This window comes from Aethalodelphis obliquidens, unplaced genomic scaffold (genome assembly GCF_003676395.1).
Source record: "Aethalodelphis obliquidens isolate GAN/ISIS:26980383/991018 unplaced genomic scaffold, ASM367639v1 scaffold7, whole genome shotgun sequence".
Taxonomy (NCBI): domain Eukaryota; kingdom Metazoa; phylum Chordata; class Mammalia; order Artiodactyla; family Delphinidae; genus Aethalodelphis; species Aethalodelphis obliquidens.
Window position 1 is genome coordinate 36,301,056 of NW_020837951.1, and position 19,217 is coordinate 36,320,272.

The window sequence follows — 19,217 nt, forward strand, 5'->3', positions numbered from 1 at the left end:
CCATTTGGAGTCATTCAGCACTGACTAAGCATGACCATAGGCAGAATACAAAAGGCCTTGATTCCTATCATATTCTTTCTTTGTGTGGCAGATAGAAGTTAAGAAAGAATAAGAGAAGGCTGAGGGTCTTACATGCAACAGCCATAACTGAAAAGGCAGCATGTCTAAAAGGAAATGGTCCATGTAAGAAATGCTAAATTTGCAGCTTTTATGGGTCACCTCTCCAAAGATATGAGGTAGGCTAGGTCCAAGACACAGCCGAAACTGAAACTTTACTCCACGCTGCTTAAGAGCCTGATTGCCAAGTGTTACCTGCTTGCATGCCTGTCGACACTCCAAGGTAATAGCCAGTTCACAGCAGCCTAAGCCAACCCAGCCATCAGACTTCTTAAACACACCTTAAAAAGAAAATGTTCAAATGTTTTGGTCATAAGTAGTGACAAACACAAATAGAGTGCCAAACTGGTTCATGGATACCACTACAAGTCAAAGCAGGTGTCCATAAGAAAGCTAGCTTAGATAGCAGGGTCTCAAAGTATGAAGCCCCTCCTCCCACCCTTACTCTCAATGCTATCAGTCTTCTCAGGGTCCCTCACAGCATAATTACCAGGTCCTTTGTTTTTTTCCCTCTTCTCCCTGCCCACCCTAAACTCTCTTTAGCTCATTCTCACTCTTAGGTAAACAGAATCTCTAGAGGACATACAGGCTAAGGAAAGCAATGAGAGGCTTTCTTCACCTTTGGACTATGAACCAGAAGAGGAAAGGATTCCAATTTAACTTAATAAGCCAAACAAAAAAGGGCATGAGTATTATTGTATTCCAACATTCAAAATATTAAATACCTAGAATATCATAAAACACATGATGCTGTTTAAAAACTGATACTTAGTAAACAGACAGGAACATCTCCTGTGAGCCATGACTGACTTTGATGGGTATACTTTATTGTGGGGCAAAATGACTATTCTGGTTCAATTTATGCATAGCTCTATTTCTCCAACCAAATTACAGTGATACCAAAAGGTGATAAAATTACAAAGTGTTCTAATGCAATTTTCAGATCCCTTTTTGCAATCATAAATGTCAATGAATAACTCCTAGGATAAAATTAGGAGATATAAGTAATAATTATGAAAAAAGAAAAGATTCACTTGTAGGAATGCTACAAATTCCTTCTTATCTCTTTTAAGAAATGCTTTATGCTGCTTCCATATAATACATAGATCTGCAAATCCACATGTACATTAGATTATTATTTCCATTTTTTAAAAATGTCAGGGATTCAAGGCAATATGTAACATAGTTCTCTACACGAAACTAAGACCTAATATAACAAATAGAAGTATTCTGCTAAAAAACAAACCAAAGCAAACAAATGGCCCATGGACAGACAAAGCTCTCAAAATATAATCATAAACCATCCCAATTGTTAAAACTGGCTAAAAATCCTGCATATCATAAGCTTCTATAACCCTACATGTTTTAATGGTATAAAGGGCAACAGACTCCCATCTAGTCCCATTGCCTAGTATAGTTAGCTTCCTCTCAATCTTTGCTGCTTGCTATTCAGAATCACTCATATTCTAGAAAGAATTTTGAATGGAATCAATGTAGGTCATAAACTCTGTGAACTTTTACACCATAATGCATTTTACTGCTGTTTTCACATATCCAGTGCCTCTTAGAAAATATTAAATTATTCAACAAGCATTTACATTCACTGAACCCCTATTATGTACAAGACACTCTATTAGGTATTTTGTGGGCTATGAGATAGATAAAATATATGATTTATCCCTTTATGGAGATTACAATTTGATAGGAACAATACACACACATATATAATTGCAGACACTAGGGAGAGGGATAACTGGGAGAACAAGCAAGGACGTGGGCAATTCTAGGAAGCAAATAGTCCACTTTGTTTGAAATGAAAACTTCAAACAGTGTGAGAGCCTTCAGAATTCAGAGAAACATAAGATATAGCCCCTTTTTTTCAAGGCACTGGCTTTAACCAGGACTGGAAAATGAGCTTTAATCCTAGGAGACCATGAATACCAGGCTAGGGAGTTTGACCTTTATTCCGATGGAAGTGGATATCCCCGGAGGGATTTTTTTTGAAGGGGGTGGGGAGGACAGCTATGGTGTATTGAAACACCAGTTACAAGGTTATTGCAATAATCTACCCCAAAGGTGTAATCATAAAGGCTTGAACTAGCAATAGTGAGGATAGATGCAAGATTTTACAAGAAGGGCTTCCCTGGTGGCGCAGTGGTTGAGAGTCCACCTGCCGATGCAGGGGACACGGGTTCGTGCCCTGGTCCAGGAAGATCCCACATGCCGCAGAGCGGCTAGGCCCATAAGCCATGGCCGCTGAGCCAGCATGTCCGGAGCCTGTGCTCCGCAACGAGAGAGGCCACGACAGTGAGAGGCCCACATAACGCAAAAAAAAAAAAAAAAAAAAAAAAAAAAAAAAAAAAAAAAAAAAAAAAAAAAAAAGATTTTACAAGAAGAGAGTCAATGAGCTAAAAAGAAAAAGCTATCAGAGATAATGACTTGAGGGCTTCCAGTCTAGAGTGTCATTCACAAGAGAAAGCAGTTATAAGATGAGTTTGGTTTTGAATTGGCACTTCAGATGCCACCTGGATGCATAGATCCAGGTAAAGACGTGTAGAGGTCATGAACAATGACTTGGATTTGAAAGTTATCTTCCCAGAGCTGATTAGATAACAGTTCTGGGAAGGAATGTGGTTACCAGGGTGAATGTGGAGAGAGAAGGGAAGAGGACCACACACAGAAATAACTGTGGTAGTTATGGGGGGGACAGTGTGTGGGGGAGGTGGGGATAAGAGAGGGCAAAGTCACAAGGCCAAGGTGAGGTCACAAGGAGGGAGTGGTCAATCATATCAAGTGTCACAGGGAAGTCAAAGAGAATAAGTACTGAGAAAAAGCCATAAGATCTAGGAACCAAGAGATCCTGGTGATCTTTCAAAGACCAGTTTCAATAGAATGGTAGAAGTGGAGACAAGAGTACCATTAAGGACTGAGTGAATGAGAATTAATTATACATTTGAAAATTTGGGTGCCTACAGGAAGGAGAGGATAGAAATTCAAGGGTAAACATTAGGTTTCAGGACTATGACACAGATTTTACAATCACAAAATAAGTTTCAAAAAATAAAGCGCTAAATGTTGCAGTTCTATTGCTTACCTGGCAAAGATGAATTCATACAACTCCAAATTTCAACCTAAAATTGTAATCACCAAAAGACTTTTATGTAGATAACCAGTTCCTAAATATGAAAATTTCTACAGAAATTATGTATAGCTAATTTGATTATGTTTGTGTCTACACAATCAATGATCTAGAACTATATGAGTATCAACCAGCTATTCAGGGAAGAAAAAACAGAACTGAGATGTAAAAATGCTGCTTGCTGCTTTCCCATCTTTCCATCTGAGAGTACTAAGGACAAATATGGTTACTCAGGATGCTTACTAGGATAACTGTTTCCAAGCACAGAGATAAAAGTGCCTGTTGAGTGACTAAAGGAAAATATGTCAGTCAGAACTGTTTGATCATCAACCTTCCCCCCCATTTAACCCAAGCTACCTTATCTAAGGAGGCTCCCTCATGCCAGCTCAGACTTTCTTAGCCTGGCTCAGGAGTATCCCAAACGCTGAGGATGGCCCATGCATTAGAGGCATTTTAAGTTACATGCATGCAATACATTCAGACAGGCATGCAATGTATCTATAATATACCAGAAAATGGGAAGACAGAAGTAATGAGAAGTCACACATTTTCCCTTACCCCAAATCCAACTTTTTAAAAATCAAAATATATGTAAGACTTAGTTATTATGGTTTTCATAAAATTGTCAAAATATGATAATAAGTAAAATTCCCAATTCCAGATAAACTATTATAATGAAATTTAAAGACTGGAATATGTCATATACCTACATCATAGGTATAAAATAAACAATGAAAAACAATATTCTATCTAGCAATTTGTGTGAAGATCTTTTTAAAGTACCTAGTTAAATCTAACATTTTACTTTGACCACAAACCCCAATCACACTGAAAGATTTGCTAAATCTAAAGTAACTCATTAGAGTGCTTCATTAGACAAAAGCTTCCATAGTTCAGTTAAATAAGACCTACCATTGTTTCAGGGCAATAGTCTGGGGCTCGCTGCAACAGATGTTTTAGTCGGGATTCACTTTTTGAGGAGAATATCTATTTGACAAAAAAAAAAAAAAGTTTTGTGGCATTTTTTCAATAAGAAAATAGAGGAGGTAAACTTATCCTCTAGATTTATGAATTGTCTAGAATATTTTCCAATTTCCCTTTATAAACGGAAAACCTTTGGAAAGATCTAAATTAAGGTGAGGTAATATTTCTTGAAAGGTTGGTTAGCTTGGCAAATAATCAACAAAGTCTAAATACGGCAAGTCTAATGGTCAAAAATGGAGAAAACCAGCTGTTAACCTGTTAGGGTACAGGGGAGAAAAAAAAAAAAACAGAAAAGAAAAAACAATAAATCTATTCTAAACTGTCCTATAAACTGCTTTTAGTCAACTGACCACAATGAAAAATAGACTATGCCATACCCTTTATATTGGTGAAGAACAACTTTGTGAATAGCACTGTAGCAAAAACTTCTCCACAGAATTCCATAAAATAGAGACAAAGCCATCTTTTAAATAAAGCTGCTGAGGGGTTGACAAGTTCACTCATCAGGCTAGTTGGCTCACTTCCAACTACAACTTTAATTAATGCAATTGTAATTTGATGTCTCTGTAAATTTAAATCATTACATATATTATTACCTGCAAATAGTCAAGATTGTAAAGTCTATGAATGCTAACGACAATGAAAAAGGATTTATCTCCAGTTAGTTTTTCTTTCTCTTTTTTTTTTTTTTTGCGATACACGGGCCTCTCACTGTTGTGGCCTCTCCCGTTGCAGAGCACAGGCTCCAGACGTGCAGGCTCAGCAGCCATGGCTCACAGGCCCAGCCACTCCACGGCATGTGGGATCTTCCCGGACCGGGGCACGAACCTGTGTCCCCTGCATCGGCAGGTGGACTCTCAACCACTGCGCCACCAGGGAAGCCCAGCCTTTGTTTTTATAACACTGATACCTCTGAAGGGTACAGGCAGTTGTTTTGAGGAATATCCCTCAATCTGGGTTTGCCCTATTGTTTCCTCATGATTCTGGTTATGTATTTTGGGCAAGAATCCTACTTAAGATACTGTGCTCCATCATGTCAGCAGACACACGTTAATTTGTTCCATTATTGGTGATGTGAACTCTGAACACTTGTTTTAAGTGCTGCCCAGCAGATTTCTCCAAAACAATTATACTAAATAATATCTTCTACAATTATTATGTAAGCTTACCTGCTCACATACATCGCGGCACATTTGGTTATCCTTTGAATGATTACAACACAGCGCACCTAGGGAGAAAAAATAAACACCTGATGTTGCCTACTGTTAAATAAACATGATGATTAAGCTAAGCCAGATGGTTACACAAACCATTTATTCAACAATTATTACTATTACTATCCATTTTAACTCAACAAACCTTTGCTGAGTACCTATTTCAAGTCAAGGACGGTGCTGTGTTGGAGAATGTGGTTTTTGCCTTCAAGAAGCTTACAACCTAATAGGGGAGACTGTCATTTAGTAATAGCAGTTACTAGGTACTGTGTACTTTCTACATGCCAGAATTTTACTGCTTGCTTTATGTATTATCTCATTCAACCCTCATTATTACCCTATGGGCTATATTCTATTATTATACCTATAATGTAAGGTTAAATGATAAAAAGGTAGTGACTTTTGTTTTGGACATGTTACATGTAAGCCTCCATTATCTCAGTGAAGTAGAGATTAGGTCTGAAAACAAAAAGGATTGAGATGGTGTTGGGCTTGAGGTGAGGCTGTAGAGGTCTGGAACAGCCATCGTAGAGAATAAAGAAGGCAACTATAAATGTTTCTCAAACTTCTGTTCTATGAAACACTGTTTCATGAATTGTTAATATCTATCCCTCAAGAGAAAATGTTTCATGTTCAAATAAATTGGGAAACAAAGGATTAAAAAATTAAAGAGAATTCTTTTCTGTAGGATTTTATGTAGGCTTTAATATGTTAATATGCATCATTAATCTCCTAAAAAGGGATCTAAGTAGACAGATTTCTCAGAGCACAGAATACTTTTTTTCATGCCACGTATTAACATTTCAGAATGCCAATCTGAGAAATATCAGAGAAAAGGAAACATTTGCCAAGCAGCATTATGGGCCCAGAGAAATTAACAAATTGGTGATAGAGATAATCAGCAGGGGCATGTTACTATTCTAGAGTGATGCTGACTGGAAAAAAAAGATACTACATTGATCAGTGACTGTTTAGACTGCTAAGTCAAAAAAGACAAGGACATAAAAATATTATATTTCAGGCAGCTAGATCAATACAATGGTTTTATATATATATATGCAACATAATCTCTTTAAATGAAATCTATATAATTTCAGTATACGTGAAAGCAGAGCTTTTTTGATTGAAGGTAGGATTAGTATTGGGGAGAAATGAATGAATAAAAAAGGTCCTATTTAGCTCTTACCAACTCCTTTAAGTTCAAAACCAATCACTGTTAATCCATAAAACAATGACAGGGTATATGATATTACTGTGATATATAGTGATATTATAGTGACATTATATCACTATATTTAGTTTCATAAAAGACTACTGTGGGGCTGGCTTTCTAATACTATGTTGGAAAAGCTGTCTTAAAGTTCTAAACATTTGACTTTAAAATTCTGAAAAACATATAGAAATTCCATTAAGTTTCAGAAATTTTAAAAATTCCTTGTTTATAGGCTGTAGTTGCTTTCTTAGAAGCTACTAACTCGAGGGAGGGCACAATCACTCATGAGACTTTCTCACAACACCCCTTCTCCCCTGCCATGCCACACCATGCCGACCCCCTCTTCTAAGATTCTGTTATGTCCCCAGCCTCATTAGAATGGAGAAGACAGGCAGGAAAAAAAGGGGGGGAGTCTCCTGTGTGATACTGATGTGCTCTTTTGAAGTGCTCGAGTTGTTGCCACTTTCTACTATCCTCCAACAACAAAGGTCACACGAGGGCAGAAAATCCAGCTGATCAAGAGCAAAGATAGCTCAGGATAACATATGGTCCCAATAAGCACAGGCTTAGCAAAAAGTAAACAGTCAGGCAGACAAGAGTCTGACTTGGGCCTAAGGATTTTTGGAAAAAAGTTTCTTGGAGCAAAGGTCTATTTAGAACAGAAACATAAAACATGTCATAATTAAAACTCCAATAACAATGAAAGGTTTTATTAAAAATATAAAGGCCTGTTTTTTTCCTATTTAATGGTGAAGGTCAAATTTATAGTGGAGTGACCACCAAAGTTAAAATTTTAAAATAATTCATTTTTTCATTAAGAAACCCCAAAATTTGGAAAATAAGAAGAAATGACCTAATATTCCCACTGTCCTGCCAGAACGTGTGTTGACATTTTGACATATTTCCTTCTAGTCTTTCCAAAAGTCTTCTGAAATTTCTGACAAAATGGGATTAAAGAGAGCAGCCTGAAGTCTTCTGGTAATAATGCCCTTTCCCCTCCCAACCAAGCATTCCTCTGTAATAGTGCATTTCCTCCCTTGAGAGGACTGCCACCCTCCTAGAACAGGCTAGGGGACCTACACTCCATCACATTTTCCACACTTTATTTTTAACCTTAGTCATCTTTACATTTTTCTTTCTTTGAAACAACAAAAACTTACTAGAATCTTAAACACTGCATATTTTTTAAGAAATAAATATCTACAAATAGATATCAAGTCATATGCCTTCATTAAGAATGAGGGCAGAGGATTCAAACGCAATTAATGTGGCAATTAAAGGTCTCTGTCTTTTTTAGAGCTTTTAAAATGGATTAATTGGGTCACTGAACTATTAGAGTGCAAAAAAACTCTCCAAAGCCTAATGGTTTATACAAGAGAAGACATTGTGAATTCTAGAAATGTTTTGTTTTTATAATTTAATTCTAACCTAATTTCTAGCTCTTCAAGAATAGTTTAAAACTCTGGTTATTTTCATAAAATGGAACTGAGCAGATAAAGGTAAATTAGTTCAAAATAACACTTGATATTGACAGGATGAAAATAAATAGCACAGGTGTTATCCTTATTAGAGACATAAGGAAGAGCGTCATATTTTGCATTCTTATTCCAAAAGTCTGTAATTATAAAATTAATAAAAACCAAAAACTGATTACTAAAGGCCATGTATATTGGGTTTAAGAAGGTATTAATGTAACCTAGAAATATGCGAGTAGAATCATCCAATAATTAGAAACATCAAGGTTTGTCTGCTGGTTTGGACCACATGTCTACTAAAGATAGGCAAGTAAGCAGGAAGCACATGCTCCAGCCACAAGGGAAAAATGCAACTTCTAAGACCAACCAGCATTTAAAAAAAACAAATACACACCCTAATCTAAAGCTAAAATATTCACAGAATTATAGGATTTTTGAAGTTAAAAGAGATTTTGCCACAGAAGCCTCCCAAAAGCTGTAATTCAATTTGGTTAATGAAAAGCCAGTCTTGTTTTCTTTTCTAAAGAAAATAAAGATTCCTTCTAATTAATGTATTCCTAGAGAATTACTAGAACAGAATATATATATCCTGCACTATTGAAGGGGAAAAAACTAAATCCAAGTTGATAGCGGAAAACAGTCATTTCAAATAAAAAAGATACATTAATTTTAAAAATCTCATCTTACTTTTAATCAAATGTTTTTTTCTATAATGGCCTGGAAATTGACAATCACTTTAAAAACATTTAAATGACAACTGCAACTTTAACTTATAAATGCATTCTTACAATTGTCACATTTATCCCTTCAATGATATATATGTTTGTGTATATACATAAAATATATCATCAGCCAAGGAAGAGCCAAACAATAAAATGATTATTTATATACCCACCACCTGGATTCAACACTGCTAACATCTTGTCATACCACTTTATTTATCTAGACAGATGGATATCCTTCTCCATTGCTTGCCTCATACTGCACTGCTACAACAGCCAATTATGCTCATTCTCTTCTATTATCAATGAGTGCCAGATTAATTTTTTAAATAGACCTTTCATGATGTCACTCTTCTAATCTAAGGGCCTACAGTGGCTTCCTGCTATTCCAGTTCTAAATTTTCCAAGTCATCTTCTTACCTCCCCTTCCCTGATCTTCTATTACTTTTTAACAAGGAAAGCCTACATTTACCTTGAACACAGCCTTCTGCCTGAAGTGCTTAGTGCCCTCTTTCCTGCTGACATAAATCCTAAACATCTTTCAAGGCTGAAATCTCATCTCAACTCTTAGTAAGCCTTTCTTCTCCAACAACTCCAGGCTATGTTGGTTTTTTGGTTATTTAATGTCTTACGATTCCAGTCAGAACTGGAAGCTTTAACACTTAACTCTAATAATTTCATGTGTGTACTAATGGTATCTCCAGATTGAACAGAAACTTCTTGTACCCATTTAGCACAGTGCTCAGCTTGAAAATTTGTATTTATTCATTGGTTAATAATAATTTCCTATTTATACAATGCCTTTTTAATCAGAAAATAAAGTACAAAAAGTTTATTTCTCCCACTATACCACTGCCATACCATATTTCACACGGTGACCAAGCCATGATTTAGCAAACATCATATGAGTTTTTGACCCAGGTCAGAAGATAAGCTGGACCCAATCATATGCACAGGCACAGAGGTATACAGCCAGTTGGGGGTGGGCTCTGCAACTATAAGGTCAAGATGAGCTGGGGCTGAGGAAGTTTTATGGTGTGCAGAAACCATGAGTAAAATGAGGAAGCTGGTTGGTGGAGAGTGTGAAATGCAAGAGATGTACAGACAGACTCTATGAGAGGTAGAGAGAGACTGTCTCTAAAAGTAGTCTTGGTTGCTGGCAGCTTTCCAGTTCCCACAGCAGTTCCTGAGGTTGTGCTGTGCTCAATTTCCTATGCTTGGATTTCCATGTGTTCCCTGTTAGATGCTATATAACTAGCTCCCTAATCCTGAGCAACCTTGGTTTCTGTTCTTTTGGGGGTCAGAAGAGCCTTAACACATTATCATTCATAATTATGAAACAACTAAAGCAAATGACTCCTCAGATCCTCCCTGCAGATGCTAATACCCAGTACTCTCAGATAATTCCCTTCCCCATTCTATGCCATAGGACACCCACCTGTAAAACAAGGGATCTGAAAATATTAATGTCTGGCTCCCAATGGTATAGTCCATGGTCAAAATGTTTCTCTTAATACTTTTCCTGAAGTCTTCTTCATGTAATCTATGTGCTCTACGGCACCCGTTACTTGACTAAATCACATTTTTCCTCAAATACATTCAGATTTAGAATATAAATGGATATGTACTAATATAACCACATAAATATTAGCAGTGTAGATATTATACACTTTTTGGTGATATTTAATGTCTGATGTTCTCACTAAACCTTAAACCCCACGAAAGCAGAGACCATGTCTGTTTTTGCTTACCACATTATATACCTAGTGCCTATCAGTGTCTGGCACTATTAACCCCTTAACAAATATCTGCTGAATGGAATACTTACAGGCATGAAATTAAGTTTAGAAAGCAATGGACCAAGGGGAGTTATTCCTAATATCCATCTTAAACACATACAAAAACGGAAATTTTGATTCTCTTCCTGACTCACCTGCCAACCCTCCAACTTGGTCCTACCCATCTTCTCAACCTCAGTAAATAGCATTACTTTTCACTAAGTTGCTCAAGGTAAAAATCTATAAATAATCTTTACTGCCTCCTTCCCTCACTTCCACATCCAATCCAACAGCAATATATCTTGACTCTCTCCTCTTCTATCTCCACCACCACTCTACGGTAAGACGTTATCTCCTGCTTCAACTACTAAATGGGCTTCTAGTAGCTCTGCTTTTACTCCTACCCTATTACGATCACTTTTTTTCATTCAGCAGCCCGCGTGATCTAAAATAGAAATCAAAGCACTTATCTCTTACTTAAAAGTCCATTGGTTTTTATTTGCATATAGAATAAAATCCACAGTCCTTACGTGGCTTTTTGCAAGGCCCAGCACCATCTAGCCCTGGTTTACTCTCCTGCTCACTATGTTGCAACCATACTGACCTACTGTTCTTTCTTGCCTTAGGGCCTATGTACTTCCTGGTCTCCACCCGGGCCTTTTCTAAGGACAGCACCTTCGGTCTTCAGATTTCAGTTCAGAACCTTAACTTCTCAAAGAAGCCATTCTTGTCATCACTATGTTAAGAACCACTCCCCTCTAAGAGCCAGGGGTTCCCAACCCCTGGCCATGGACTGGTGGCCCATGGTCTGTTAGTAACGGCCCTGTTAGGAACTGGGCCGCACAGCAGGAGGTGAGTGGAGCGTGAGCGAGTGAAGCTTCAGCTGCTGCTCCCCCACTGCTAGCATTACCGACTCAACCATCCCCCTCCCCCCGTCCCCCACCCCGTGGAAAAACTGTCTTCCACGAAACCGGTCCCTGGTGCCAAAACGGTTGGGGACTGTTGCTCTACGCTACCATCTATGTATTTCCTTCACAGCATATTTAACCCTACCAGAAATCATTTTATTTAACTGTTTATTGCCTGTCTCCCCTCTGCTAGAGTAAGCCCCTTGAGAGCAGCAACCCTGCACGTAGAACAGTGCCTGGCATATAGTAAGCATGCAAATATTTTTTGAATAAACAAACCCCTGTAGTATCTGTTTTGCTCTTTTAAAAAAACACATTTATAATGAATAAAAACCACCTCCTTGATATTGTCCCACTTTCTTCCAGAAGTGACATATGGTGAAAAGCATGGTTAATGAAAGACTGTTTAAAATCTATGGATGTAAGATAGAAACTTTTAGTAGCACACCAGAATAAACTGTCATATCTGGTCTATCACCAACTCTAGCTCTTTGTACAGTGTGGGCCAAGATAGTTCTTAGGGAAGAGAATCTGCTTCTTATTACATTCCTCCAGATAGGCGGTTGCTTTTTCTAACTTAAAATTCATTACATTCTTTTTCAGGATTCTAGGCTGACTATTACATAATTTCTTAAATGTCAACTTATTGAAACCTAGCCCTTAATGTTACATCTTTCTCTCTTTTGTACTATTAGAAAATATCTTAAATGGAAACAGAGCTAATATCAGGTGCCACGACACACAGATCCTGAGACTGCAGCATAGGGTTCCATCTCATCCTCCAAAGGGAACACTAGAGGTGCTGGGGAGGAGAGCTGGGGGTGTTGAGGAGACCAGAAAGTACACAGGATAGGAAGTGTGGCATTACTCCAATGAGGAGGGTGTGGCCAAACTTCACAGGAGAAAATAATAATTGAGCAAGTCAAATGATTCCTTCCCTCACCCCCTCTCCCCCAACAGGAACAAAAATCTCCAAGTCAGAACGGATGAGACTTGTGTAACGCTTTATACCAGAGGAGACAGGAGTACCCAACTTTGGATGGGGTAAGGAGATGGGAAAGAAGACTGTCTGAGCAGGAATATAAGTCAGGCCTTCAATGAAATACAATTTAATATTGTGTTCTTAATTTTTGTTTAGGATTGAAGAACATTTTCCACAGTTTATACAAATCCACAGTGGAAGCCTTTGTCCATTGTATTACTCAACGCCCTTTATGTAAGGAACCAGGCAATATATGCCTAAGAATTTAGTACAAGGGACAAATCTCACTTTTACATCAAACTTGGAATTTTTCTTCTTACCAAACAATGCAAACTCTATATTGTCATGGACTTTTTGAATTGGTAGGTCCTTTAGAAATCATCTAGCCCAGAATTTTCTAAAGTGTGCATTAGGTGTTATGAAGAAAAAAAGAGTTCTTTAAGCAAACAAGTTTCTTTCTTTCTTTGCATAATAATTTTATTGAGATATAAATCATGTTAAATTAATAAAACAAGGAGGCCATCAGACTGAGGCAGCTTCAATGCCTCAGTAGCCTACCTAAGCAAGCTAAAACCTAAGCCTATAGTGCCCCAAGGTTAAGAAATCAGAACCCTAAGGACAATCAATTGCAAACAGCCACCTGGACTTTCTCAAATAAGGCACCTGCTCAAGCTATAACCAATCGAATATTTCCTTGCTTTGTTTCCACCTCTTTCATAAAAGTCCTTCCCCTAGCTCCTGTTACTTCCCATTTGGCACTGCCCAATTCAAATCAATTTTTGCTCAAACTCTTAACATTTTAATATGCCTCAGTTTATCTTTTAACAATCATATACCACAAAATTCATCCTTTTGAAGTGCACAATTCAGTTGTTTTTAGTACATTTACAGAACTGTGCTCACCACTTTCCAATTCTGAACATTTTCATCACCCTAAAAGAAACCCCACACCCATCAGCAGTCAGTTCCCCATTTCTCTATTCTCCCAGCGACAAGTTTCTTTACTACAGGAATACTTGTGAATTATTATGAATCTAACGTGTTTGCGAATTTATAAGAGAGGGGTACAGTGTACAGTGTTTCCCAACCTTAAGAGCTAACATTTCAGTGCTTACTATATGCTATTCTAAATGCTATACATGTATTACCTCAATTCTCACAATAAAATCTATGAGAATTTCTGTATACAATAAATGTGGATACTAAAGCACAAAGAGACTAAAGCTAACTAATTTGTTCAAATATTCTTAACTATATTCTACCCTGCTATCTCCCACAGAACTGACTAGTTGTAGAATAAGAATGGACGACTAATTTTCTAATGAACCATAACTTTGAAAGTGCTTTAGTTCAATTTCTTTAACTTAATGACAAAAATGGGACCCACAAAGGTAAGCTGATTTAGCCACGAATACACAGCATTCTCTCTCTCTCCTTTGATTTGTCTAATTGACAGCTTGTTAGAATCCAATTATAATTAACTATCTAACCCCAGGTTCCTGACAATCCTCTCCTTTCTTCAAATACTCTTGACTTAAACAAAAAAAACCTTTAACATTGTAAGCTACCTTATAACCTTGAGACTGATTTTGCTCTTTCTAGGTGTGTCTCCCTGTAAGCAATGCACTTCTCCACCACTTTTGCATGTATAAATCCCAGCCATCTTTTAATATCTAGTGCAGTTGGGGCGTCACTCAATTTTCTTCCTGCCCTAGGTGGACATCATCCATCATCTCTCTCCCTCTGTGCACTCACAGCCCTTCATCTCCTCTGGACCCTTCTGCCTTGAATTCGAGTTGCTCATGTCTTGTTGCACCCCACCTCCTAGCCAGAGCTGCTGGAAAGCAGGAGATGGCAACAACTCCTAAAAGCCCAGCACATGAGAGACACTCAATAAGCACTGAACAGCTTGCTATCCACTAGTGGTCTAATTCCTCTAGAGCAAGAACTAAACTTTCCTCAAGCCAGTAAGCCCCCAAAGAGTCAGTTTACTGGATTTTAATCTGTCTCCTGCCAGAGCCCAGCGCTGTCTTGGACACACAGCATACCCACAGCGAACGGCAGCAGAATTGGATTTAGTAGGCTTGGATCTATTCTCTTCTGAGACTTCAGAAGTCAGGCAGGCTGCAGGGCCCATCAATGCTCGCTGCCCGAGGTTGGCCTTTCTGAACCGCGGGTCAAGGAACAAGCAACAATAACTGGCCAGGGCGGGGGTAAGGCGGCGGCACCTCATAAATCCTATCCGACCCTCGCGACGATCCTGGGCAAAGGCATTCACTCTCTTCGTACAGTGACCCGAGCCGGGTGAGGGGATAAGGGCTGAGCTGGGGGCCCCTGCTCGATGGGTGACAGAATAAGGCCTCGAACCCGGGTCACCGCTCCCAGTTCAGCAGATCGGGGAGGGGAGAGCGAGCGTGGAGAGGGGTCCTGCTCGTCCCGCCTCAGCTCCTCCTGCAGCCTGCTGGGACCTCCGGACCCCGGGTCACCGGACTTGGGCCGGGTCTGGGGGTCGCCGGCACCCCCGCCCCCTGCCCCGCGCCATCTTGGAGCGCTGAGGCGGCCGCTCCGAACCGCCGCTCCAGCAGTTACTCACCCGCACTGCCCGGGTCCAGGCCCCCTGCCACCTCCGCGACCCCTGCCACGGCCAGGAGAAGCAGTAGCGCGCCACGCGGGGAGGCCCGGACGGTCGCCATGTCCGGGCCGGGGGGTCCGGAGCCGCGGGATGCTCGGACCCAGCCTGCCCGCCGCCGCAGCTCGCGGAGGCCCCGCCCCGGCGGCCTGGGCCCTTGGTGATTGGCTGCGGCGTGCTGAAGCCCCGCCCCTCGGCCGCACAGACTTTCCAAAACCTGCTGGGGGCGGGAACCTGCCCGAGACCCGGGCTCTTTGTTAAGGCCCAGCTGTGTGTCGGCTTCTGCCGCGGAGTACCGCAGCCACCGTTCTCTAAGAGGGGAGTCGGAGGATGTAAGAGCTGGAACCGCCCTTGGAACGCCTGGTCCTCCCGAGGTTTGCAGATGTGGTCACTGAGGCTCAGAGAAGAGACCATCTGCTCCAGGTCACACTGCAAGTTCGCCTGAGAACTGGGGCATAAGCCAAGGCTGAACCAAAAGGACTTGTCCCTTTCACGTACCTTCAATGGTCTTAAAATCCTTTCTGCCAGACGCTGCCTCACACCCAAAGAAGGCGTGCCACCCGGGACAACTCCCGAAATTGGAGGGAATCTGCCGCGGACACGGTCCCCTGACAAGGGCCCGAGGCCCGAATTCGCCACCAAAGCTCTTTGGCACGTGTAGCCTCAATGTGTCTTTGATGTTCTAGGTACCTATTCCTATCAGGAAAATGTGGGGAGAGAAATGCTTGTGTATCTAAATATGGAGAGCCTTGAATGTCAGGTTGGGTTTCGACTTTTAAAAGACAATTTGGAGGTGGGTCCCCACTCCACCCCTTACCCCCACAGCTCCTGTGGGGTATGTTTGAGAGGATTCACTTGCTATCAAATCGTTTTCCACCCTGGTCCCTCTCTCCCTCCTCCTCTCCCTCTCTTTTCCGTTTGTGAATTATGTTAATACCTTTTTCCATTCCCCTTCCTTTAAAAAAAAACATAACCACAGTTACATTTTAAAATACCTAATGTTAAATATCCAGTAAGTTTACATTTTCGTTATTGTCTCATAATTTCCTTTTACAGTTTTTCAAGTTCCACCCAATGTCCATATACTGAAATTGGTTTGTATGTCTTTTAGGTATCTATTCCCTCTCTTTTAGGTTTACAAAAGGAAAACATGAATAAGTTACAATAATCTTTCTAAAACATTTGCTGTGGCAACAATTCTCTTGCTCCTCTGAGAGGCCGCCTCTTTACTTACAAGATAGAATGATGTACAGTTATTCGACGTGGTGTCAGAGGTTCTCAGCATTTAGACCCAGTCACCTTTACCACTTCATCCCACCTTACTCCCCACTCCTCCCCAGGAGAGAAGAGTCAAAAATCCTAGAGTTGCACTAATATGGTAGCCACTAGCCACATGTGGCTGTTGAGTACTTAAGATGTGGCAAGTCCAAGTTGACATGTGCTGGAACCAGATTTGGAAGACTTAGTATGAAAACAATAATGTAAAATGTTACTAACATTAATTTCACCTTTTTTTTAAACTTGTTTTTGTTTTACATAGGCTTTATTTTTTAGAGCAGATTTAGGTTCACAGAAAAACTAAGCAGAAGGTACAGAGATTTCCCATACACCCCCTTTCTCAGCATAACAACATATGCACAGACTCCTCCACTATCAACATCCCACACCACAGTGGTACGTTTGTTGCAACTGATCAACCTGCATTGACACATCATTATCACCCAAGGTCCATAATTTACCTTAGGGTTCATTCTTGGTGTTAACACATTCTGTGGGTTTGGACAAACGTATAACAACATGTAGCCACCATTATTCTTTTTACTTTTTTAATGTGCCTTTTAGAAAACTTACAATTACATATGTGGTTCACTCTGGCGTTTACATAGTTCTGTTGTACAGTGCTGGTGTAATTATCTTTCATTCTAAACAAAGGTTAATGCTTAGAGGTCATCTTTAAAATGGAACTTTAAAAAAATGTTACTGGCCAATGATTTTGTCCTGAGCTCAAGAACATCTTTCAGTATTTTAGATAAATAAACCCCATCAAATCTTTTGATTCATCTTTGTGTAGTATAATTTCCCCATCATTTTACTTTTAATTTGTTTTATATTTAAAGTAAGTTTCCTGTAGAAATCATATAGTTGGTTGCTTTTTTTCTTTTTAATTTAATCTGACAATTTGTCTTTTAATTGGAATTTTTAGATCCTTTTGATTTAATACAACTATTGATATGGGTGAGTTAAATCTATCTTGCAATTTGTTTTCTATTTTCTCCATTTGTTCCTTTTTTCCACTTTTCCTACCTTCTTTTAGAATAATAAAGTGTTTGGAGTGTTGTTTTTATGATTTCATTTTATCTCCTCTATTGGCTTATCAGCTCTACTTCTTTGCTTTATTTTTCAGTAGGTGCACTGGGGTTTATAGTATACAGTTTAACTTATTACACTCCACCTTCAAATAATGATCACTGGGCTTCCCTGGTGGCGCAGTGGTTGGGAGTCCGCCTGCCAATGCAGGAGACGCGGGTTCGTGCCCCGGTCTGGGAAGATCCCACATGCCACAGAGCGGCTAGGCCCGTGAGCCATGGCCGGTGAGCCTGCGCGTCCGGAGCCTGTGCTCCGCAACGGGAGAGGCCACAACGGTGAGAGGCTCACGTACCGGAAAAAAAATAATAATAATAATAAAAAAAAAAAATAATAATAATAATACTTCATGTCAAATGTAAGAACGTGACACCAGTATACTTCCATTTTCCTCTCCCATCTTTTGTGCTAATGTTATCATACATTTTGCTTCCACACAGTTATTATTTTGCTTTAAGTAGTCAATTACTTAAATAAGAGATTATAAAATGAGAAACAATGTGTTTTAAATTTATTTATTTATTGGTTGTGTTGGGTCTTTGTTGCTGCTCTCTCTAGTTGTGGCAAGCGGGGGCTACTCTTCGTTGTGGTGCATGGGCTTCTCATTGCAGTGGCTTCTCTTGTTGCGGAGCACAGGCTCTAGGCACGCGGGTTTCAGTAGTTGCAGCACGTGGGCTCAGTAGTTGTGACTCTTGGGCTTAGTTGCTCCCACAGCATGTGGGATCTTCCCAGACCAGGGCTCAAACCCATGTCCCCTGCATTGGCAGGTGGATTCTTAACCACTGCACCACCAGGGAAGTCCCAACAATGTGTTTTATATTTACCCACATGTTAAGCATTTCTAATGCTCTTCATTCCTTTATGTAGCTCAAAATTTCTCTCTAGTATCTAGAGGAAGAGAAACATTTTTATTAAGAACATGGCAAGTTTTGCTGATTTTAATTAACTAGGACCCCATACATTGGTTTTGGGAATTTATGCATAGTAAATTCCTGAAGTTAATCTTTAATGGAAATAATTTTTCTGGGTTTATTTAGCCTAAACACATTTTCTTATCACAAATTGACCTATCTTGATAAGGGATAGGTCCATTTTGAATTCTTTAAGACTTTATAAAGTCATATATATATATATATATATACACACACACACGTATATATGTATACACACACATATATATGTATACACACATATATGTATACACACACGTATATATGTATACACATACATATATGTAAACACACACACATATATATATATGGTGCCAATTTTTTGAAATATTAATATATTTTAAGTATATTCCCAGTAATTTCTTTACTAAAACTAGACATGAGAGCAAGGCATTCATTTCCTCAGGGATGATTATTAGAGTAGAGAAGTAGACAAAGATAATTCCTAGCTTTTTGGTTTTAAAAACAAGACATCTGAAATTCCCAGAGACAGTGGTTTTAAGAGTAAAAGCTTTTGAGATATCAGAACCTAGCCCAAAAGGCTGAGGGTGTAAAATATTTTTCTGAACAATGGACTTGTGAGAATACCGTGGTCAGTCAATACAATCCCTCCACCCCCATCATTCCCCAACAACTTGACTCCCTCTGATGGAGGAGGAGAGCCACTGGAGAAGGGAGGCTACTGTGGGCTGGGACACAGAACCCCAGAAAGGCTTGAGAATGTGAGATAAGAGGGGATCTG

The 19,217-nt window shown here is 39.5% G+C and overlaps 1 protein-coding gene across 3 annotated transcripts in view; it reads right to left on the bottom strand.

The window, feature by feature from the left end:
- RECK (reversion inducing cysteine rich protein with kazal motifs) overlaps window positions 1-15,280 on the bottom strand; it is a 73,480-nt gene extending 58,200 nt beyond the window's left edge. For 2 of the 3 annotated variants that reach the window (XM_027105525.1, XM_027105523.1), the window contains exons 1-5: window positions 15,126-15,269; window positions 5,410-5,468; window positions 4,169-4,243; window positions 3,212-3,248; window positions 313-398 (exon numbers count right to left, since the gene is read on the bottom strand). In XM_027105525.1, the coding sequence (XP_026961326.1) occupies window positions 313-398; window positions 3,212-3,248; window positions 4,169-4,243; window positions 5,410-5,468; window positions 15,126-15,225 (357 nt within the window). In that variant the 5' untranslated portion in view covers window positions 15,226-15,269. Of the gene's footprint in view, window positions 1-312; window positions 399-3,211; window positions 3,249-4,168; window positions 4,244-5,409; window positions 5,469-15,125 lie in introns of all 3 variants that reach the window. The other variant, XM_027105524.1, reaches the window with a different exon arrangement.
- Window positions 15,281-19,217: the final 3,937 nt, after the last annotated feature.